Source organism: Corvus moneduloides, chromosome 22 (genome assembly GCF_009650955.1).
Source record: "Corvus moneduloides isolate bCorMon1 chromosome 22, bCorMon1.pri, whole genome shotgun sequence".
Classification (NCBI taxonomy): Eukaryota; Metazoa; Chordata; class Aves; order Passeriformes; family Corvidae; genus Corvus; species Corvus moneduloides.
In genome coordinates, this window is record NC_045497.1 from 4,170,190 (window position 1) to 4,194,168 (window position 23,979).

The 23,979-nt window shown below is 40.4% G+C and overlaps 1 protein-coding gene across 3 annotated transcripts; it reads left to right on the forward strand.

The window, feature by feature from the left end:
- Positions 1–25: 25 nt before the first annotated feature.
- PER3 (period circadian regulator 3) lies at positions 26–23,178 on the forward strand. Of its 3 annotated transcripts, none has more exons than XM_032131897.1 (21): positions 26–608; positions 1,694–1,845; positions 2,411–2,526; positions 3,382–3,583; positions 4,622–4,670; positions 6,402–6,544; positions 6,906–6,984; positions 7,578–7,684; positions 7,909–8,065; positions 8,998–9,103; positions 9,495–9,620; positions 10,153–10,279; positions 11,311–11,455; positions 12,065–12,192; positions 12,633–12,836; positions 13,449–13,700; positions 14,220–14,956; positions 16,066–16,231; positions 16,800–16,980; positions 17,605–17,755; positions 19,268–23,178. In XM_032131897.1, exons 1-21 carry the CDS (start codon positions 388–390, stop codon positions 19,367–19,369), a joined length of 3,651 nt encoding a protein of 1,216 aa, XP_031987788.1. In that variant the 5' UTR covers positions 26–387; the 3' UTR covers positions 19,370–23,178. The 3 variants fall into 3 exon arrangements, with proteins under 3 accessions (XP_031987788.1, XP_031987789.1, XP_031987790.1); XM_032131898.1 differs by having other exon boundaries at positions 511–608; positions 16,803–16,980; positions 19,268–19,410; XM_032131899.1 differs by lacking the exon at positions 12,633–12,836 and having other exon boundaries at positions 511–608; positions 19,268–19,410.
- Positions 23,179–23,979: the final 801 nt, after the last annotated feature.

The window sequence follows — 23,979 nt, forward strand, 5'->3', positions numbered from 1 at the left end:
GCCGCGTTACGTAACGGCGCGGGGCGGGGGCGCGGCCCCTCAGGGCGCTCCCGGCCCGGAGCGGGGACAGGCCGGGGTCGGCGGGAGAGGCGCGGCCTCGACGGGGCTCGGAGGGGCGGGAAGGCGAAGCGAAGGCCGCCAAGGCCCTTTGCGAGGCGTCCGCGCTGGCAGCCACGAGCTGAGGGGAGCGGCGCGGGAGCGCAGAACCGGCCCCGGTGGCCACTCGGCTCGGCGGAGAGGGGGGCGCACCGCTCCTCCCACCGTCCCGTGAGGCGGCGCGTGCTCTCCCTGCAGCACCGGCGCCCCTACCGCAGGCGGAGGGTCCGGCCGTGCCGAGGGGCCGTGGCAGCCGATGCCCCCCGCGCTGTGGCGTTCAGCGGATCCGGGATGGACGCGGGCGAGCGCCGAGGCGGCAGCGCGGAGCACGGCGCGGGTCGGGCCGCGGCTGCCTGGGCTGGGGCCGGGCGGGAGGCGGCGGCGGCCGGGGGGGCTGCGGGCGCTCGGTGCGCGGGAAGCGGCCCCGGCGGGACGGGGCGCTCCGGGCCGGGCGAGACCGAGCTGCACAGCCCCGAGTCCAGCGGCGGCTCGGGCGCCGGCAAAACCAACAGGTACTTGGGCAGCGCGCGGGGGAGTGCTCGTGGGGGCGGCCGGGCGGGAAGCGGGGACCCGGAGCGCTGCTCGGGCCCTGTCACTGCGGGATCCCGGGGGGTCACGGGCCGCGGCGTGTGCAGGTGAGGCGAGCGTGGAGCTGCTCGCGGCTCCGATAAGCTGTGCCTCATTCTGAGATCGGCTGAGCCGCACACGTCAGCGACCCTTGGGTAGCTTGTATGTGTACTACAGCTAAAAACTATTTAGCGGTACCAAAACAGAAATTACTGAAACAACGTTTTCCGTCAAAGGTCAGAAATACAGTAATTTATTTTTTAATTATAAAATTTATAATGTACGCAGCGTTGGACAGGCATGTAAACTTACCACGCAATACTTACACTTATGTAATGGTTTATATAGTAAGAGTACAATACTAGTAACAGTGTCAAATGGACAAAAGTTAGCATAAAAAACGGTGTTCGTATGTCATCTGCAGGATTAAAATCTGTGGATTGAGGATACTGACAGCTTATGTTTTTAGTCAGTGAAATAAGCAAACGTAAGGAGAGGGAGATTTTGTCTGTTAACAGTTCTTCAGCTGTTGAAGTCAACAGCTGAAAAGTATGATGAAGACGCTGAAGTCACGAGGAATGAAATCTTTGTGTCAGGTGTATTCTGAGGACATCATGGTTCCCTGAGATACTCATAACCAGGGTCAGCCTTCAAGGCTAGAAAAACTTAGATCAAGAATCAGCATTTATTAATGATTTTAATACCAGTGATATTAGAAAATCTAGAGTAAACATCAGCTTATTTTTAGTTGCTAAGCATCTTAGCAAGCGGAGTGGTTTTGATGTGATTTTGCCATCCATGACATTGGAGTTGGGAAGGAGGAAGGTAGAGGAGAAAAGCTTCAATTGCAAAGATGTGAGAAAGATACAAGAGAAAATTTAATGAATGAGCATTAGGACATTTCTGGATACTGTGTGACTCTGCAGCCATTCTCATAAAATGTTAATTTAGGGAATAATTTTAATTGGGTGATAGGAAAAAAATCTCCTATACCAGAATTCTCTGGTAAAGTTTAACCTGTGTTCTACAGTGAGCAGCTGAATTGGAGTCAATCCCACAGAGATATGATGATGATGATCCAAGAAATGAAAAGGTGTTTGCCTGAAGAGAAAAGGAGTTCCAACAAGCCCAGTACCATCAGTGCTCTCAACTATGCCTTGCAGTGTGTCCAGCAGGTCCAAGGTATGTGTAGAGAAAATTTGGAAGAACAGCAGCATGGTTTCAGTAGATGTGTCTGGCAACAGGTAGCATTAAAATAATGCATTCCAGTTATCCTGAAGAGAGTTGACTTTCTGAAGCATTGTGGTTTTGTTGCCATTTTTTTTTTGGTAAACAGTCATATTATCTTTTGTATTGAGATACCTCCCTACTGCTTCTCTTTTCTTCAGAGTCCCATAGCTAAGAGGTGCCTAATAGTAACTTTCTATGTATATTGAGAAAATAGTAGTCCCATCCCACTCTGAAAAATTATTGGATAGTTTGTGTTTTTCAACAGAACTAAGTAGCTAAAATTGTACTACTTCCTTATGCTTGTTTTCTGTAACAAAATGAGGTTACTCCAGTAGTATAATCAGTATTCCTTTTCCCTTTGTCACTACACAGACCTTCCTCATCTCACCTTGGACTTCACCAAAAAGATGACAAAAGTACAAGGGCTGTAAGAAATACTTTCAAAGTAGTCTCCTTACTGACTTCTTTATGTTTGTTTTGCTTTTTCTGTTTTGTTTTGTTTTTTTTTTTCAATTAGCAAACAATGACTTTTTCCAGGCTCTGAATGACCGAAGAGTGTTTCAGACAGATGTGGTGACATACAGCATAGAAGAGTTGGTGGCAGTTGCATCTGAACACACTCCAAAAAACACTGTAAGAATTCAGGAACAATCAAGGAGTTAACTCAATTTCACTAAATTTAGTCTCCCAGCATTGTTTTGTGGAAATAGAATGTGTAAAATTGAAAGGCTTTTAAATTTTAGCCAGACAGACCTTCAAGTATTTAAAGATAAATCAAAACTACTTCTTATCTGTGCTGTGTTAGAGTACCCAATGATAGTGAGTGAAGAAATACTAATTTTTCTTCTTTTTTCTTTTTTTTTCTTTTCTTTTTCTTTTTTTGGCCAGAAGCAGCAAATAGCTCTTTGAGAATTCATTTACAGCAGAGTAATCACTTGAGACAGCAGAAAGTTTTTGAAACCAATCAGATCCATAGTTGTGAGGGACTTTTGGTTTCTATTTGTAATCTGCATTTAATATTTTTTTCTGGTTTTGCAATATATGTCATGCTTTCTGGCACTGCTTTAAAGCAAAGAGTGTTTCTTGAATTCAGTACTGCTAGTTGCTATATCAAAAATATTGCAAATGCTTGAAAAAATAAAAAATTGGAAAGCTCTCAGAATTTTTTATGTGTGGAATTGTGATGAACCCTCTGAAATTTGTGGAGGAGTGTGTGGAGTGATAACCATTCATTCTGAGCAAAGGCAAGCATTAATTTGTTTTGAAAAGACTAATGCAGTCTTACTAGCATTTGTAAATCTTGAGTACACTGCTGTAGCACTGGAGAGTGTAGTAGATCACACACTACCAAACTAATTTTTGAACCTCACCCTGAGGGGTGTAGTGGTTTGGGGTTGGTTGGTTTGTTTTGGGGTTGTTTAGCTTCTTATCCATACATTATCACTACTATGTTTGAAGCAACAATTGCCTTTAATGTTTGTTTTCCAGGACACGTTTGTGGCTGTATTTTCCTTGCTGTCTGGACGCATAGTGCATATTTCTGAGCAGGCAGCATCTATTCTGAACTGTAAAAAGAAAGTGTTGGACTCTTCCCGGTTTGTGGAGTTGCTTGTCCCGCAGGATGTGAGTGTGTTCTACACACACACCGATCAGTCTCACTTGCCCCTTTGGAACATGGAAAGTCAAACAGGTGGGACTAGTCAATGCTCTTAAATGCTCTGTGTGTCCTTCTGTTTTTGCAGAATGAGGACAGAGTAATAGTTAGTTTTAAATGCTTATGCTAGCAATATGCATCAGCATCATTTGTTCCTTTCCACTTTGAAAACTGGAGTGGCTGTGGGACCAGTACTAGCTAGTGTCGTAAAGACTTAACTCTTACTTGGGGTAAATAAAAGACAGATACTTCATTGTTTTGTGTACCCTCTTACTCATTCCAAATACTGCTGCTTTTTGAAAAGAAAATAAGTCTGACTGTGATTTTAAAGTTGTTTAGTCTACACCTTATGGTTGCTTAGGTGCTTTGTCTTTATGGTCCGCTTGCTGCCTGCTGTCAACATAGCTCACCAAACCCAAGTTTTAAGCTATTTTCTATTTAGTGCTGGATGTGTCTGAACTGAGACTTTTGAGTCCTGTGTTATTTGTGAGCAGTTCAAACATAGCTTGCAGGCCAAGGCTGTGTCTTTTGCCCACCTTGACACTGGGCTGTTGTGGCGTCAGTTCTGAGAAGTCCGAAGTCCTTGGTGTCAAAGGATGTGAGACATCTGGAGGTTTTGAATGCCAGGGATTCCACAACTTGGATGCCAGTGATGTGCTGCACCCCAGTGGAGTTGTGGTTTTCTTGTCCGTATATGGTTTTTGGAACTTGGCTCATAAAGGAAATACCACCTTTCCTTTGCACAGTGATGCACTGGAGAAAGTTTTTTTGGTTGGTTTGGGTTTTTTTGGTTTTGTTTTTGTTTTTTTTTTTTTTTAAAATCATATGGATTTCCTCTGAATTTAGTCCAGGTCAGCCACTTCTCTAAGAGTGAGTGCACTAGAGAGGAGAGATAACACTTGAGGTGGGAGCAGACTGTTGAACAGACAATTGAGTAGCTAATAAAGGAGTAGGTTGTGAGAGTAGGTTCAGTCTTGCTCAGTCAGTCTAGAGAATGCATAGTTTAACATAGTTCTAATAGGTGTGACTTTTTAAAGATATTAACTGATACTTTCAATGTGTTCATCTTACTAGCTTCTCCATATGAATATGCACAGGTGAAGTCCTTTTTCTGCAGGATCAGGTAAGTGCATTATTAGTTTTATTTCTGTGAAGGCTGACAGGGGGTACAGTACTAGGCAGAAACTGTTCTATTGTTACAGCTGACCAGTGTGAGCTCTGGAAGCTCTGTCACGAAATGGGCTTACTGTGTTTAATATTGGCATCCAGTAGGATATTTTGGACATCTTTCCCAGAGTGATGCACAAACTTGCACGGGGACAGAAGGAAAACTGTTGATAGATTCTTCTCTTGGACCTATCAGTTTCCTTTAGTACTGTCATGCAGGAGAATAATCTTGTGAAAAATTGCTGCTCCCCCTTTTACTGTTTGAAAGTGGAGGCAAAGAGTGTTTTGCTTGAGATTAAGATTGCTTGAGAGTTTGTGACAGAAGCCTTAAGAGAAGCTCAGGTCACCTGAGCCCCAGTGTGAAGCCTGACTCCTGAGACTTGTGAGGCCTGACTTGCTGCTGCTATGGATGCTGTTTGTTGCTTAGTACCCAGCTAATCATAGAGCTAAAAGAGGAAAAAAAATTGAGATTGGCCTTCAGTCTTCAGTGCAGTTCTGTTCCAGGCTCGGGTGATCTCTTGATTTCAGTAAGAACTGTTTGCTTCTGAGCAGATATGACGCTTACTCCGTCTTTCAGTTCATCATTGATTAATAATTTGTGTTTCAAAAACCTGAGCTCTTAAATCACCTTTGTCTCTCAAATTGTGGAAGGGTACCTGAAATAAATATAGCAGGACAGATAGCAGTGTTAGGTTGGGGGAACTGTTTGTTGGATATATAAACATTTTACAACAGTTTTTCTCCATGTTTTTATACAACATCGGTCTCTACTTCCCTTATGTAACTGATCTTTTGATTATGTTGGCTTTATGACTAAAAATATTTTCTCACAAGCACACACACTAGGCTTAAGTAAGAAAATGGTTTTTTGTGAGTTAGACTTCAGCTATATCCAATTTCCGTTTCTATCTTTTGTTTTCCCAAAGGCAGAAGTGTCAGAAGTAATTTTTATGACATTTGCTTCCCTCTAGAAGCATTTTACAAAACTAAGTGTGGAGTAAGAAAGTAACTTTTAGGGTAGGTGATAATATCCCAAAATTTCTCTCAATTCTTTCTGTAAGAGCTGGGTGAGATACTGAAATTATAACAGGTGAGAAAGCACTTGCAATAGAAAGTGCCAATTGTTATTGCAGATATTGCAAAGCCTTGGTTAAGATCTCATAAAGAATGTTTTGTGCTGCTACTGTTCACACATGTTTTAGGAAGACAAATTATGGAGGACAATCAAAAAACAGCAACAGTGAACCAAGGCTGGAGGAGTCTTACTTATGTAGGTCTGTGAAACTAAACTTGAGGGAGACAGATTTTTTTTTTTCCCCTAAAATGGTACAGAGTAAACAACAAACAGAAAAAGAACTGTTTATGTTGGAGAACACAAAACCAAATGAGTGGTTCTTGTGAATATGCTTGGACTGAGAATTAGAATGTAGTCTTTAACCATTAGAGTAAGAGTATCTCTAGACAGCCTCTGAATGTAAGTGTTGGAGACAAAACACCTACTTGACTCTGACAGGAGGGAGGTCAGTGTTGCTGAGTGTGTTGACCTTGGATCTCAAGGGAGTGTGCATAGGACCTGATTATTTGGGTTTGTGTGCTCAGCATAACTTCTCTGGGCAGGGCTCTTGGCCCTGGCACATAGTATGTGAGTCTTGAAACCAGTGTGTTAATCCCTTTTGCATTTCCTCAGGGGTGGCAAAGATCAAGACCAAGAAGCGCGTTGTTACCCCTTCCGAATCACCCCGTACTTGGTCCACGTGTGTACTTCTGGCCGTGTGGATGCAGAGTCCTGCTGCCTAGCTTTGGCTGAAAAAATCCACTCTGGATATGAAGGCAAGTCAGGAGGCTCCAATGGAAAAAAGCCCAAGCTAATAGAAAAAGGCAGGGTATGAAAGTCGTCTTCCTCTGTTCAGAACCTGTGCTTGGGTAGTCTCACCTGTGTAAGTTGCAGCTTGTGTGTGCATGCATGTGAATCCAGAACGTCTGTGCTGCCTTTGCCAGGCCCCAGAGCATTTGACCTCTACTCATTATTTTTATTGTTGAGAGAAGCCTGTAGTAGCTAAAAATCTATAATATTTCTATGAGTTATCAATCAGAAAGCATTGAACAATTATAAAGTTCAGGAGCCAGGAAATACCATGAGCTAAAGTAATGCCCAAGTTTTCTGTCTTAGTGCATATTTTGTTTCTATTAGCTCCTCGAATTCCTATGGATAAAAGAATATTCACCACCACTCACACCCCTGGATGTGTTTTTCTGGACATAGATGACAGGTGAGAGATTTGAGTTCTTAAGACCTGTGAGGTATGTATGGAGAGGTAGAAAAAATCCCTTGGTGTGATACAGCTGGAGACCCAAGTAAAGTAGCTGAACTGTGCAATTGGCAATATTTAATTAAACAAAACAGTTTTGTTAGTCCACTCATGGAAAATGTCTCTCACTCCACAGATGCCATCTCCTTTGTTGGTTTAAAACACATGTTAAACAGAACTGCAGTCAGTTTTCCTTACCCAAGGCAATGGGGAGCTGTGGTAGCACCAACAGTGGAAAATGGGCATAACTGCTGACATTTTGCCTATGATCTGTTGTCTTCAAGATCCCTTTTTTTTTCCCTTTGCGTGTAGACAAGCACAAAACTGCCTGCAAATGTGAATATCTGTTAAATCTCCAGGCACAGAAATGTTTGTTGTGGGCATTTATGTGTCAGTATTACAGTGCAGGATTATGAGATGGATTGGGAAGTGTTCTGTAGCCTTAGTTCATTTCACTGTACATCGTGCATGGGCACTTCAATGACTAGCAAAGGGTTAAGGATGTAAGTAGTCAAAACTATATTATAACCTGTGATAATGTGTTTGGGTTTCAGAGCAGTGCCTTTGTTGGGTTACTTACCTCAGGATTTGATTGGAACATCCATGCTGATGTATTTGCACCCAGAAGATCGTCCTTTGATGATCACTATTCACCGGAAAAGTAAGAGCTGCTTTTAGAGGAATTTCTGTTGGTTTTGATTCCTTCCTTATCATATTGCTTGACATGTGACTGATCTGTGGTCTAGACAAAAATTAACTAATTAATTAATGAAGTCAGTTTGAGATCAAAGCAAATTCAGTCCCAAAGTTCTAGGAACCCCAGTCATTAGTGTTTGTACTTGCACTACTGTGTCATAATGTTTCTTCATTGTGTTTTTCTTTCAGTACTGAAATTTGCTGGCCAATCCCCTTTTGAACATTTACCTATCAGATTTTGTACTCAAAATGGGGATTATGTCATATTGGACACCAGCTGGTCCAGTTTTGTGAATCCTTGGAGCAGGAAAGTTGTGTTCATCATTGGCCGACATAAAGTCCGGACGTAAGTTGGTTGTAGAATTGATCAAATAAAGTGCTTTTCATTGATTACTCTGCAAAACAAAACAGTCTAAGTACCAAACTAGAGATGTAATGTTGCTCTTGCAGATGTGACAGCTGCCTAGCATCTGTCTTCAGCCCATTCCTTCAGAACAGCATTAGTCTTGTTTATTAAGTGTGAAAATAAATGAATTACTTTGAAGTAAAAGGTAAAGCCAACTTTTTATTTTAGCAGGTTTTTGCATATAGTTGATGTCCAAATACTGTGACAATGGACATGTCTAAATCAAAGTACCAGTTTTAGATGAGTAAAAGCGAAAAAGCAGCATAAAATTAGATCACTTTAAAAAACAATTACCTATAATTCATTCATGGTTGGCTCACCAGGAAAATCCAATTAACTGACCTTCTGGCATGTTTTCTTTTGGCATATTTACTTGATACAGCATTTAAATATTTACCAAGGTAATGTCTTTTTAAAATATACTTAGTATTGAATGTACAAGTTAATTTTTCGGATGTTTCTCCTTAGTTTTCAAGAAATTTGAAAATATGACTGACTGCCTTCTTACCTCGTTTCTCTTATAGGAAATGGCTTTTGGGGATGGCCTTCTGGCTTTTCAAAATGATCTTTTATACAAGATTTTATGGGGTATGAGTTTGTCTTCTGAGTGAAGGAGACAGAGGGGTAGATGCTTGTCAGCCTTAACTGGTATCTGTGCTGGTGTATTGACTTCCCTGGAGCTTCCCTGCTCTCATAGCACTGCCCCACTACCCCAGCAGAGCAACTGCTGGGACAGATGACATTTGTGTTGACTCAGCAGAACAGTCAAAATAAAATAATAATAATAAATTAAGAATCTGTTCTAACTGTTTATAGCTATCTTTTCTTCATCAAATGACAATGAATACTGAAATATTGTTGGCTCTCTCCAGAAGCCCTCTGAATGAAGATGTCTTTGCCCCAAGAAGTAAAGAAATGAGCACTGTGGAGAAAGAGATAAGAGAATTACAAGGACAAATTTACAAACTGCTTCTGCAGGTAAAGAAGACAAAAGAATTTCAGAACACAGGCTGGCCTTCTGAAGGAGAGACTAAAAAACTTGAGTCTGATTGGGAGGCTGTTTTGAGAATGTTCTTTTAAAAGGTCTGAAAGGAAAGTTCTACATGGACACAGGCCTGCCTCATTGCAAAAAAAAAAAATCTGTTTATTTTTGCCCAGTCTTTATGTTGAAAGATAAATCAGCATCTTGAAACAGTTTGAAGCATGGTAGAGAACTCTTCGTAAGCAAGTGGTAGAGCCCAGACAAATACTGACTTTTCACTTGATTTTCTTTGTTTACTTGAAGTTCTGTGTTGCAAAGTATGTTGTTTCCTGCATTTTGTTCTCTCAGAGGATGATTTTTTAGATTTTTTTTTTTCCTTTCATACAGCCAGTTCACAGCAATGTTTCCAGTGGTTATGGGAGCCTTGGAAGCAGTGGCTCTTATGAGCACTATATCAGCATAGCATCTTCAAGTGACTCCAATGGGAACTGTGCAGAAGAAATACAGGAACCAGTAAGTCTGTAAATGTGTCACTGCCTACAGGGTAGTGAAAATACACCTGTAAAAATGAAAGTGTTTACTGTGTACCTATGTACTTCTCATCATGAGTTCTACTGAAGTGGGAAGAATAAAGCCATATTCAATCTAAATTGGTCAGTTACAGAGTGCTGTCTTTTGGTTTTTGCCCTTAATTTTGCTGACTGCTGTAGAAGAGAGTGGAAGCAGTGCTGTCATAAAACAAGCATTGCAATTACCTAATTTCTTTGTGAGGCTCCTGGGTAAGTCATCAGCTTATTCCCACTCTCAAGGCTTGGCATGGGTATTAAAATATTTAAATGCTGAGGCTGTTTGAGCTTTATCATAGTTAATTTACTTAGATTAACCATGATAGTTGGATTAATTAAGTTTACAAATACCAATAGATACTGGGCTTAGGCTGATAGTCTACTCCGTTGCAATTGGAAGAATACAAGAACCCAAGTCAGCTCCTATGGCCTCTTTGTACTCATTTTATTCTGACTTCACATTTTTTGCGTGTCTCAAGATGACATTGCAACAAGTTTGTGCAGATGTCAACCGAATAAAGAACCTGGGGCAGCAGCTGTACATTGCATCAAGGAGCAAGCCACAGAATGCAAATGAACAGGCTGTGAGCTCAGAAGTGCTGGGAGGTAAGTTAATGTAGTTATGATCCTTAAGGTAACATGAACTCCTGTAGATCTGTAGCCATGAGTTTGGCTACCTGGTGTTATGCTGAAGAACTTCAGATAGCATTTTTTAGCATGGCTTAGACGTGGGAAGAGGTTTGTTTTGTTTAAAACCCAAACAAACAAGTCCCGCCCCCCCAACTCACCCGTAAAATGACCTCAGCAGATCCAATAACTTTTTAACTCCTCCTTGAAATAGGGAGGAACATATCTGTCTCTTCCTGGGTTAACAGACTTGTCCTTTTTCATATTTTAACATTTTCTAGTGAAAATGCACATGTCTTGTAGCACATAGTGTGGAAGCTCCCCTTAATTACTTTGTGGACTCTTAGAAACGATCATAGGCTGGACAATATGGCCCCACTTCCCACTGAAATAGGGGCTTAGTTACTGAATGCTTAATATTATACTAATGCACATCATTTACAGTTTGTACATAGCACAAATACATGGAGAAACCTGGATGCTCCCTCAAATATCATAGGAATCTGTATTAAAACATTTTGCACTGTGATACTCTATTAACTGCTGATCTTGTCTTAGAGGACTCTACTGTCCATATTGATAGGACTCTGGCCAGCATATCCATGGTATACAAAGCTGTGAATTACTGTTAAATAATAGGTTGGATTCTGTGATGTATAAATTGAAAAAAGATTAATGTTAATTGCAGCTTTATTTACAATTTAAATGCAGGGGGGTTTATATACTGTTTTGTGTTTGCTTGCATTTTTGAATGGATGTTTAAGGTGGTGGTGGGGGTTGTGGTTTTTTCAGGCATACTTTTCCCTTCTCCTTCCCTTGCCTCAAAACATATAAATTGAGACGAAAATGCAGAATAACTTCATAATGAGAGCTATGCTGTCATAAGCCATATGTCCTTGTATCATTATATGGATTCCAGTGTATATTTATCTGAGTGTGTATATATATCTGTGTGAGGGTAGTGTTTAGATGCCCTTGAGAGGAATCTTTAAAGGTTTCCTCTGTTCCAGGGAAGAGGCACACTGCTTCCTGTTTTCTTCAGACACTGAGAGGTGATAGCACAGAAGAACCAGGCAACACATTTTATGATGATCCAAAGAAGACTCCACATCTTCCTTCCTATCAGCAGATTAATTGTGTTGATAGTATCATCAGGTAATAAACTATGAAACAATTCTAGTGATACAAGTTTTAAGATTAATTGGTGGAAAGTAAATATCCAAGCAGTTTGCATGGGCCTTAAACTGTCTGGGATTTGAGTTGTGAGATAAATTTGGGATTGTTTGTAATGTTTTCTGCCTCTCTGAGCATTGGGATGGCTTGCCTAATCTGAATTACACAGTACTGAAAAGTTTAGGTCCTAAGATTCTGTTTGCAATTGTTTGTTGGCATTTGTCGTTGGTGCAATAGGAATTTAATTTTGATGGTTGTAATATGTCAGTGTCTTCTCATGACACACTCAGAGAACAGCCATATAAAACAGAAAGTTGATATAATTTATAAAATGTCAGTATTTTTTAACCCAGTGGATAATGTAGTCTTTTTTCTTTTTTTTTTTTTTCCTTTCCCCTCAAAGAGTGATAGATTTTATTTAAAATACTCCTTGGAAAGCAGATACGTATCCAGAACTTCCTGCAGTGAATTTAAAATACTAGTTAACAACCTCTGGATCTCCAGTTTGGATTGTTCAAATGTTTGTATCTCCAAGTGGAGAAAAAACCCCCCAAAGTAGAGAGAGCTTCCTGTGATATGCTTTCATTTCAGATATCTAGAGAGCTGCAGTATTCCAGCATTGAAAAGGAAATGTAAGTCTTCTGCAAATACATCATCGTCATCTTCAGAAGATGACAAACAAGTCCAGCAAAGTCAGCAGGAAGTCAGGGCATTGGAAGGTAACACAAAGTGTACTGACAATGGTATTAGAACCACAAACTGATGTGGGTTTTTTTTAATATGTCTCTGTTTTGTGTTCCAAGGTTTGTCCACTTTTAAACTGTTGTGTTGCTAACAGTATTTTAGTAAATATTTGCTTAACTTGCCTAGATCTCCCAGTTAAACATAAGCTAAAATGTTAAGTCTTTGAATGTAGAATGCATCAAAAGAACTTTTGTTTATTGTTGTTAAATGAACCTTCTGTTGCTCACTCATTTTATGCCACATTTAGTATGTGCTGACATTGCACTGGCATGTAAATGTTTTTTTAGTATATAAGACTGTCTTACTTAATAGTCTGCATAGTTGCTGGTTATTTCTGAACCAGTGAGACTTGGTGAATCGGGAGCATAGTGCTTGGAGTGGAATTCCATGTAGAAACTTTGTCATTTGCCAATAGATACTGCTATGCTGTCAGCAGTTGAGTCCCACACGCCAATATCTGCTGGTCTGGAAGAGACGCTGAAAGACCAGACAACTGCAGGCATGGTGGGAGCTCCTCTGGCAGACCTGACCCTGTCCAACAAGGCTCCAAGTGTCATGTCTGTCACCAGCCAGTGCAGCTACAGCAGCACTATAGTGCATGTCCCACACCCTGAATCAGGTACTGTTCACACTCACAAAACACTGACTGGTATTTAAATTTACACAATGTTTCCAGCCTGAAGTACATGGTGAGGAAGTTTTGTCCTTTTAAGATACATCCTCAATGAATGAGAATTCTGAAATGCTAAGGTACTTCTCAGGGCACTGTGAAGAAAAATTTGAGCCTGGAAGTTTTGAGAGTATTTTAGTAAAATAGTTTTAACAGACTGCGCTGTTTCCTTTCCCCTTGAACTTCATTGCATATACCTCAGACACAACAATGTGCTTTTAGCCATTGAGGATTCAAATAAAAATTACTATTGAGCCAATGTTACTTCATTTTAATGCAGAAAGAAGCAAAAAAATGAGTATGTAGCTGCTATTGCACTAAGAAAATATGAAGAAAAGTGCCTCTAACTTCAAAGGGAATTTGAAGTTTTCCAGACCATGCACAGTAATTTGCTCAGTTGATTTTAGTGTAACTGTATTTGAGTGTAAAGGGTGTTTTCTCCCCATGCCTCTGGTCAGTAGCTCAGACAAGGTTGTTTTCTCTGTAACACTCTGGGTGTTGTGGGAGTTGACACCAGAAGGGCAGAGAAGAGAGTGATTTTATTTTCTTCCCTCTTCAAAGAAGTGACTACGATGGAGGATGCTGCCGTTGGAAGTGAACAAATTGAGCTGCCTCCTGTGAATGCTCAGAGTCTTGCAGTGCTGCCTGAGGACTTAAAGCCAGTTGGGCTGACAAAAGAGACATTGTCAGCCCACACTCAAAAGGAGGAGCAGAACTATGTTGACAAGTTCCGACAGAGGGTCTTGCTCTCTCCGTTTAGGACTTACCTTCAACAAGGAAGCAGAAGTAACAACAGACATTCCTGTGGCCAAGGTAGGAAGCAGCTTTGAGAAATAAAGACTTGTTAGATGACTTACAAGGACCAACCTAGCCATGGAGTTTGGTTCTCCTTTGTATAATTTAATGAGTGTCTTATTGTGGCTGCAAACAGAATGCTTCCTTTGGATTGCCAAGATTTGACAGCAGCATTGCCCACTCAGAAGGCCTGCTCCATCTTGGATCTTGTTATCTTATACTTTTCACAAAGCAGATAGTTACTGTAATAAACCCTGCAAATCCCAGGTAGTTTGTTGCCTCCCCTTGAAAGAATGTAAAAGATCTGATTGGGATAAGCCAAAGTGATCTATAAGAAAATCGATGACATGAAGGAAAATACTGTAGATATGTCAGCAAATCCATCACTGGCATTTGGAAGAATTATCCAGAAGAAAGTCAGCTCTCTGAATAAGCCACAGTCATTTATCTAGGTGTTTTTCTCTTTTTTTCCCCCTCTTTTTTTTTTTCCCTAGGCCTATCATTTCAGTGAGTATGTTTATTTTTCTTCCTCCTTAGGCGATTCCCCTTCAAAGCAGATGAGCCCAGCTAGCTGTAAAAAAGGAAAGCATGGAAAATTCAAGCGCCAGAAACCTCAGAGACAATGTTCAGATAGCCACTCTTCTAGTAAAAATAGAAATAGTCTTCCATGTGAGAAGAGAACAAATCAGAAACAGTTGTTCTCTCCCTCGGAAGTGTCCTATCTGAGCTCCTCCAGTCGTAGTGTCCATCCTCCTGTGGGATTTCCTGTCTATTCGGATCCAGTGTCTACTTTTCCAGCCTCTTCTGGAGGAGAGCAGCTTGCCCTTCGCTCATTACAACCTCAGTCCATGTCTTCATCACAACTATGCTGTGGAACACAGTCATACCCAGTCTTTTATCCCCCAAACATAGGCACATTTATGGCTGTATTTTTTCAGGGTTTCCCCATGTATGCTCAGATGCCTCAACATGTCTTTCTCCCTAGCCCTCAGTGTGTTTATCCCCCCTCTTCATACCCATGCACCACACTACCCCCAGCCCCCGCTCCTTGTGCTCCATCACCAGTAGCACCACACTCTGTGGATCAGCCCTTTCCAGCCTCTCGTCACTCATCCGTGGAGGACCAGCAAGAGGGCCAGTGTGACCAGGCCCTACTGCTGAGCAGCTCACGGAGCAGCTCCCCACTTCAGCTGAATTTGCTTCAAGAAGAGCTGCCAAAACCTATGGAGCTTTCCATTAGTGCTGATGTTAAGCCACATGCAGAAGATAAATGCGTAAGTAAAAAAGATTTTTCATGTAGAGAAGAAACTGATTTTCAGTGTTCTGTCACCAGAACCATTGGTGATGATCTGTGTGTCACGGACACAGATTTTGTTAGCTGCTTTTTCTGTTGGCTGTGCTATGTAGGCTGCAGATCACAAATAGCACAGGAGGTGGAGAAAGCAGTTTATACTTGTGCTTATGGGAACTTGTACCACTATAGTGTTGGCACTTAGTAAATGACAGAAATGTGAGATCTTCTGGTCTAGGCTGCCGCAAGCTGCTTCTGCTCAGCATTTTGGCAGCAGCCTCTTCATTGGAACTGTCAGCTAGAATTTGGGGTTTGGGGCTTTTATGCATGTGGAACTTGGTTAGTGCTGCACAATTTGCATCCTTTTTCACCCAGTCCCACAGTCTCTGTGGAGAACCAAAACAAAGGGAAGATACTCTTCTAATTACTCCCTCTGTCTCCCAGGGATGCAGCTAATGAAAGAAGAACAGGGATCCGTGTGGGTCGGTTTCCATACATGGGCATAGAAAAGGCCTCTCCAACTTCCGCGGTAAACTCAGAGGCAGGAATCTGAGCTCTGCAGGCAAGGAAAAAAATGCTGCCTCCTGAATCCAGATTGGGCTGGAAAGGCTGGATCAGCTGAAACTGCAGGGTAGGGTCCTGAAAGGGGAGCTGGTGTACCTGGAGCTGCTGAAGCCATTGCTTCACATAGTGAATCAGGGGAAGACTCTCTCATTTTCCCTGTAGTGCACCTTTGCTTGATGCGTATGGCTGCTTCATGCCATGTAACAGGATGTGAAGGGAACTGACTCCTTCTCTCTTGTCAGCAGAAAATGTTAACTTTATGTAACAGTACAATATCCTGACAAAGTGGGGAAGGATCTACAGCAGAAACCAGTAAACGAGAGTTCAGATGCTTGTTGATTTTCACCCATGCAGAGTGTTATCCTGAGTTCTAAACCACCACTCATTTTCAGAGCTAGAAACTCCAAACCTGTTGAATTGATATGAGAACTTGGTCAACGTGTGACAAATTCAATAGCTGCATGAATTTCCTTTTGCATACTTAAATGTAACTTCTGTGGATGTTTTGGATCTGCTTTTTGTCTCCAGGATAATGATCCAGAAGATAGTGGTAACAGTGCTGCTCTTGAATTTCCTGACCGCTTGTTGTACGACGACTCACAGTTGGTTTCAGGTTCAGCAGCATCAGGCACTGGATCAGCTTTGTCTGGTTCTTTAGGCTCTAGCTTCAACGAGGTTTCTGGTCATGGCACAGGTAGGGAAGTCCAAGATTTAGGTATTTGGTGCTAGATGGCTTGCTAACATAATAAATAGCAAGATACTCTATTGGGGATGGGAAATTCATGTAAGAAGATCTTTTACTTTTCACCAGCTTTCAGTGTTTGAAGCCAAGTTTTTTTCAGTCTTTTTCCAACTGTAGTTGGAAATATGTGTCTAAGAAGCTAATGATTTAACCTGGAAGGCACTCTTTTCATTTTTCTCATTATCACTTTTCTCTGCATTAGATAATGGTTTAGATCTTACTTGACTGGAGGTAAATCTGCATAGAGCAGGACCTCTCAGAAACAGAAGTTTAGCCAATTAATTTTGAGAAAAGCGAATAGAGCTTTGGAGATCTTGAATAACTTAAGAGAATGCACTTTATCTTTGAATTCTCAATAGGTAGTAATTGCTAGAGCAATAATCTGGGAATACCTGTGTTTGTATTACAGAAGTAACTTGCAAGAATACACTGGTGGTGGTGTACTTTTTGTGCTGAATTACTGGGATTTTCCAGGCATCTGCTTCTTTTTTTTTTTTTTTCCTTCCATGGTCATTCTCAGCAGGTAGTGGGAAAAGCGGCAAGTATTTTGCCAGTAATTGTTCTTCTGAAACTTCCAAAGAAGAGAAGAATCAGGAAGCAGAAGAAAAAGGGACAGCTTATAAATCGAAACATGAGTCAGCCTGGGTGATGATGGATCACACACCTGAACGAGTTCAAATGAATTACCAAATGCCAAACAGGTTGGAAAACATCAACAATTTCTGACGTGTAGTTTGGAATTGTGCATGGAACGATAGGATTAAAGTGAGACTGTCAAAACAGCACACATACCAGTGAAACTTCAAGAAGTTGTATTGCATTATTTTTGTGCAGTTTGGGCTTGGTTATGTACTTACTTTTGTCTTATTTTTTTCCCGTTCCCCCCACCAGTTACAATAAGGTAACATGTAACCTTTTTTGCTGAAGTATTAATGGAATCGGTTATTGTTCTGCACTTTGAATGCATAAGGGGGTAAAAGTACAGGTTATTTGCAAGTTGCTTGCAATTAGCTTACGTATAATTTGTAATTGGATTCCATATTAAAAAAAGCGCCATATAAGGCCATAAAGCAAAACAAACATCCCCCCACCCCCCCAAACAACCAAAAGCTCCCAACAAAGCCAACAGCAAACAAATCCCAGACTGTTAGCGCAGTGTTGAAAGCAGCCTTACAAAGCAAATAAGGTACAAAGTACAGTCCCCTTTCAACACTCAATGCTGTCTGGGCTTTAGCCATAGATTGTGGTCAAGAGACTCTCACAATGTCAGTGCCTGTCTTGCTTCATGTAGTAAAGCTGTGTTCATAGGTGTCTCTTCCCTACAGAATCAAAGAGGAGGTTCTAAAGCAGGATCTGGAGAAGCTGGCAGTCATGCAAAAGCAGCAGCCTTGGTTTACAGACGGGCAGAAGAAGGAGCTTGCAGAGGTGCACGCTTGGATCCGGACCCAGACTGTCCCCCTGCAAATCAGCACACAGGTGAGCAGTGGGAAAGGACTCTGGAGATCATCCCTGCCTTGGCCAGCCCAGGCATTTCCAACCAGTGCTGGGTTATGGATGTCAGTGTAAGCAGGAAATGAGCTTGATTATGCTAGCCAGATGAGAAATGCCAACATACAGGTCTTGCCATTGTATTTTTTTTTTTTCCCCAAAACATGCAAATTCTGTACAGGAACCACCAGTAGCAAAGTTCTTTCAGTCACAGTGTTGGATGAATGGGAATAGTGTCATGATCTCATGTAAGGCATCTAGAGTTGTTTTTGCTGTTGGTATTAAGTCTTTTGCTCTTTTTCTTTTAAAATTTTTGCTATAATTGAGTAGTATATAATGCTGGGATATCAGTAAAAATTAGAGCAAGTGTGTTCAGGAAGCTGAAAAATGCTCAGTCACAGAGGAGGGTCAGGTATATTGTAAGAAACACAAAAATAGCCAGGTTTTGGTAGGTGTATTCATTCATTTAATCTTATACTTGATTATTTTAGCTGATATAACTCTTGGGCACTCTGCTAAACTGCTTCTGATTTGTATTAAAGTGTATCAGAGAATGTCCTAATCAGTTTAAAGTGCTCCCAGGTGCTATGGAGAACGGCAAGACAGATCCAGTCCCACAAAGAACTAGAGCTTCAGTGTTGAATTGAACAGAAAATGTTAAGGCTGTGTTCATGTACTTGTGCAGCAGAAAAATCTCGTGTCTGTTTTAGCACTGCATGCTGGGCTAGGGTTGTCAAATGTGGCGTTCTGAGATGTGGTATTTATTCTTAGAGAAGGAAAACTAAGACATGTATGTCCTTGGCTATGGAACAAGACCAGAAAATTAAGTCTTTGTTTTCCTAATACCTCATTGATCAAAATCATGTGTCCTGTTGTGGTTAGGAACACTATGTTTGATTCAGATAGCAAAATTACGTCCAGTGATCTTGTAGAAAATTCTGTTGAATGTTTATAATCTCAAATGTTAGGAAATGTATTGATATGCAAGCAGAAAGTCATGTTTCCAGTGCAGATTGTGAATTTGCAAATACAACTAGGCTTCTGACAGTAGCAAGAAATACAGAACTTCTGTTTGGAAACTTTATTTCAATATTGTACCATTTCTCAAGAACAAGAAAAATGTGGTCTATCAATACACTCAGGCATTTGAGCTGTTTTATGTTGGTCAGTGTTGTTGCTGTTCAGGCTGCAGTCCAAATCTTCAATAAGGAGCTTGCTTATAAAGCTGAATGATAAGGTCTTCAAATTCAAGGTCACATGCTTTTGTATCTCAAAGGTAGAACTGTATGTTCCACTAACTATATTAATTAATCTTTGAGGCAAAGTAAATTGCAGGTGCAAGTATCTGCAAGATACCTGTATAATCTCTGCTCTCAGAGAGATCTCACCCCATTGGTGAGAAGTTTCAAGAGATTGTAATGTATCATTCCATAGGATTTGACCTTTTGAAATACACTCATAAGAAGAATTGAAATGACTATTACTTGCTCCTTTTCAAAGGGCTGTGTTACGTGTGACAGCAGGGAAGCGAGTTGTGAGGCTGCAGTGGCTGATGACAGCGTGGAAAACAAGGGAGAGCCACCCCCAGTCGTGCAGCGCTGAGGACATCAGCACCTGTGTCAGTGCAACTGCTTGGTGTAATTCCCATCCTCTTTCCCTCTGGCTTTGCTCCATACCAGCAGTGACTCTACATGGCCATCTCTTACCAACATGAGCAGTCACACATGAAACTCAATCTTCCTCCATTGCCCCTCCACTCCTGGCATGACTCTGAAGACAATCTTTCAGTGGGAGACTGTTTCACTTTCTGACCTCACAGACTTGACACAGAATGGGTTATGTTTGTAACCTTTAACTGCTCAATGATGAGCAAAATACAAAGATTTTTTTGGTTTGGGTGTTTGTTCTTTTGAAGTTGGCAAGTAAGTCTGAAAAGATGCAGTGTTTAAGAACCTATGGTGATGAACCTACTGATCAGAGCATGTTTACTCTCCAAGTAAGGTGGATGTATTGAAACCAAGCTACAGTAGAGTACTCTGCATTTTGTTCAATATTTAAAGGTCTAAACTAAAGATCCAAATATTGAGAGGCTCTGAAATTGCTGTAGCTGGTTTGAGAATCCAATAGGCTTTTTAAAGAGCAGCTGAAACTGGCCAGGTTATTCTGCATCAAATGCCTTTTGCCAGCTTGTGCCCATTGAAAAGAGGTAAACTGAAGTGAAAAGAAGCAAATCTTTTCCCTATGTTTTTTGTGAGATGTGTTTTGGAGTCAAGTTATTTTACAGCTCTTGATTTTAAAGCTGTGTTTATCCAGACATATATAAATGAAGTGAGGATAACTGGTTTGTGACTACATCAGAGATGAAATTACACACAGCAGTTTAAAAAAAACCCAGCCAACCTGAAAGTATCAATCCACAGGCTCTGCTTTTTAAAAACAGACCCATGGAAAATTTCCTCTATCAAGGCAAGTAGATATCAATTAAAGTAGTTACACGCAATCTTTTATTTTACGTTGGTAGTGCTTGGGAAGGTCGGTTTGTATCATAATGTTTTCTTTGTTGAGTGGTTAGAGTTGAATCCAGACATAACAAATAGGAAATTATTTAAGCAGTTTCTCTGATTTGTTTTTGTTGTGGTGATGCCAAAACCAAAAAGAATTTATTTCATTTCTTCTGCTTTCAAAACTCACATGTTGTGGAGCCAAATTTGAACATCAAACCCCATATTCATTATTCCTTAGCACTGTTGACTTCCTGCACAAGATTTAACCTCTTTCATTGTAATGGAGTCTCTGGCTGTTGAAGTCCATGGATGAAAAAGGAGTTTGTGGTTCAGAACATGGTAACCATTTTCAGTATGTAAAAGGACTTGTTCTCATGAATGTCTCAAAGTGCTCTTCAAACAGGACGTGCTTGGCTAAAACCTGGCAAATTTTGTCTGATTTCCCATCTGTTTATCAAAAGCTGGATGTAATCAGGTTTTCCTTGTGGGGTTATTAATCACCTTAGCTTTCTCAACAAAGAGTTTTAGAATGTAGCATGTTATTTACCCTTTTGTTCTGTGTAATCCTTTTGCTGCTGTGTGAAATATTTTCATTTCTCTAGTTTCAGTTACTAGTAAGCTTCAAGTTGTTGAATTAATACTGTGATCTGCAGGTCATTGAAGGAAAACTATGTTTATCTAAAGGTTTCTTTACCTGAAAAAGTCAATCCAGTGACAATCTTTCTTGTTAAAGTTTATTTTAAGGAAAGTTATTTTTACAGAATTTTGAGTTTTCAAGGCTAATTTGACTCAGGCAGCATTCTTTTTAGGGGCTTGGGTTTTTTTCAGTGTTTTTGCCTGCTCTGTTTATACCTATTGGTTTCTATTTATTCTTAAGCTGCATTTCTTTGTCTTTCAGTTTTTTCAGCTTGAACTTGTTTTTTTCTTGTGTTGTAAATCAGCAGAGGTCCACACACCCTCAGTACTGCTTGTGTTCAAACTTCAAACACCTCTTAAGAGACTTCAATAGGTGTTTACATGTAGCAGGTTATGTATTCAAGTAGGAAGATGTGGGCAATACCTTATACCTTCCTGTTCTTCTTACAGCGTTTTCCAAATACACTATTCTGCTTTATAACCACACTGCCTAGAATATTTGCTCTGAAACATGTAATAAGATACTTTGTGTATAGGTTCTTTCTTGATTGGGGAGCTTCTTAATTAACTTATCTGTCAAATTAGACTTATGCACTAGAAACCATTCTACTTAGCTGTGCTTAAATTAAAATGATGGCTTCAATGCATTTTGAGACTTAGTGAAATAGATTAAATTGAATATTTCAGGTAAGGACAGCTGTCTCCTTCAAAATAGTTTGGAACCCTAAGCCAGAAGGAAAGTTAAGATAGCAGCCAACTCTTTCATGTACGTTATTTTTATTTCCTGCGTTTGAAAATGGTTGTTTATTTCCCAAGTATGAAAATGAGCTGATTTGCAATGTCTTAGCAGGCAGACATGTCATCTCTTTTGTTAAACAGTGAGATGTAGTTCAGGAAAATGGCAGTATGTACCTAACACTTGAATAATGCTTTTCATCCATAGGTCTGTGAACATGTCAAAAAGATGACTATTATTATCCCAGCTGTATAAAAAGAGGCAGAAACACAAAGGTGCATACCCACAGTTCATTCCAAATTCAGGAGTAAAATTTTGGAATCTTCACTTGCTGTATCCTGCACTGTCTTTGCTACAAGTGACCAAAATTCTTTATGTAGAAACCTGATCATGTTTCCTGTGTTTCTTGTTTGGAGATGTTCTTGTACCCCCCAGTGCTGTGAATTTGTGCCCTAGAATCACTGAGCAACAGAAAGCCCAGACAGTTTTTGAATTGCTGTGAATACCATAGACTCTCTGGCCATATATAATGAAAATTCATGTGCCTAGGAGTTTGAATTCCAAGTTTGTAATCCTGGCTAAATCTTAGGTGCAGGATCCCTTTTCTGGGGCTGTGCAAGTCCTGGGTTATGGAAAAAATTTTGATGTGGGAGAATAATATAAGAGGAATGAAGAGATGAATCAGTGCCCTGTGTGATGGTGAGACAGTTATTTGCCCAAAAATCAAATGGTCTTGGCTGCAAAATCAGCAGATTTTATCCCCTTAGGATAAAAAAAAAAACAAACCCCAAACTTTCCCAAGGTACTCTTTACCCTGCTAGAACCACAACTTCATCTTGTCATGAAATGCCTTATCAAGCCTTTGATCTCATTTCCATAAGCTTTCAGGAACTGGCAGTTTTTACTTCAGCTTGTACTAATCTTTCAGTCCTTGTAGTGTGCTCGAGTGATCACAGTGAGATGCAGTTCTGATCAGAAAGGCCAATGGAGTAAGTGTTGCAGCCAGATTTGCACCTGCTGTTTTGTTTCTGTGGCTTTTGTTTTGCCTGGCAAAATGTTGCAGACAGTTTAGAGCTGCTTGGAAGGTCATTTATTTGGTGGTCAGAGGGAAAACATGCTGGAACAGCACTGATGCAGTTACTACCCCCCGTGGGGGTGTCAGCAGTTTGGAAACCCTTGGAGGATTTCGCTGGCAATTTTTTTTTTGTTGTTGTTGTATTCATAAATGTAGAATTATGTTTTTAAGAGATGAGTTGTTGTGCAGATATTTTCATGGCATTGCTATGAACAGAAGGGACCCTCATGTATTTTTACAGTGTGGTAAATACTTGCTGAAGTAGTAATGTATTGATAAGTTTATCTTCCAGCTGAATCAAGTTTTCAATCACGATTGAATGAATTTTTACATCAGTTGGTAGGAGTATTTTATTGAACTAATATTCAGCTGTGGTTGAATTTGCAGTTGTGATTTTAACTGTACACTTTAAAGGAGCATCTGATTTTATAAATAAAACTGAAAAATATGCTGCAAAGAACTGTTTCAAATGTGTGTTTACTTTTGTTCTTGGTAATGTGTAGAAAATAGACTTTTAACAGGACACTCAATATCTTTTTTGATTGTACATGGGTCAGGGTACAGTGTCCATGGGGTTGTGGGTACAGTGAAAATGACCATGTAATGGCCATTTATGCAGTTTTGTTGAGGGGGTTTGTGGTTTTTTGGTTTCTTCAGACACACCTTGCTCATTCCAGGATATGTTCTTTTCTAACTCTATCCCACAAGGGCAAGCACTTTTTGTGTGTGAAATAGTATATATGGATTTCTAAATGGGTGGGATTTGGCAAGCAGGCCTTAAAGCTTCTGTCTGTGCTGACTTTTTTAGAAAATTTTTGTTCTAGAGGAAACAGAATTTTTTCTGAATTTTACATAAAAAATTAATAGGTTTAATTCATAAGCATGTCTCATAGAGCAAGGAAGTTCTTAACTAATTGCAGAGCAACAATTTGTTCATCTTTTTCTGCTTTAAGGGACTTAACAGAGAGAAGTGATCGATAGTGCTTAAAGAAGCCTGCAGGAGAAAGACAAAATCACTGCAGGGAGTACAAAGTACAGAACAAAAGTAGCATCATACTGAAATCAGAAAAGAAGGAAGTAATCTTAGATGAGTACATAACTGAAAGTGCTTCTGGTAAGGTAAGTGATGCAGTTCCTTGAAATACAGGCATCTTGAAAGTAACATTGGATATATCATTGCTGAAGGTTTATTGATTTTTTTTTTTAAGGGTTAGTTGGTCATTTTAAGCATTCTTAAAAATGAGTCAAATTATCTATCTAT

Bases quoted from the DNA above. Each gene is read 5' to 3' on its own strand.
- PER3 (XM_032131897.1), top strand. From the start codon at position 388: ATGGACGCGGGCGAGCGCCGAGGCGGCAGCGCGGAGCACGGCGCGGGT. The intron at 7,685-7,908 runs GTAAGAGCTGCT...TTTTTCTTTCAG, and splicing joins GATCACTATTCACCGGAAAA to TACTGAAATTTGCTGGCCAA. The intron at 11,456-12,064 runs GTAATAAACTAT...CTTTCATTTCAG, and splicing joins TGTGTTGATAGTATCATCAG to ATATCTAGAGAGCTGCAGTA.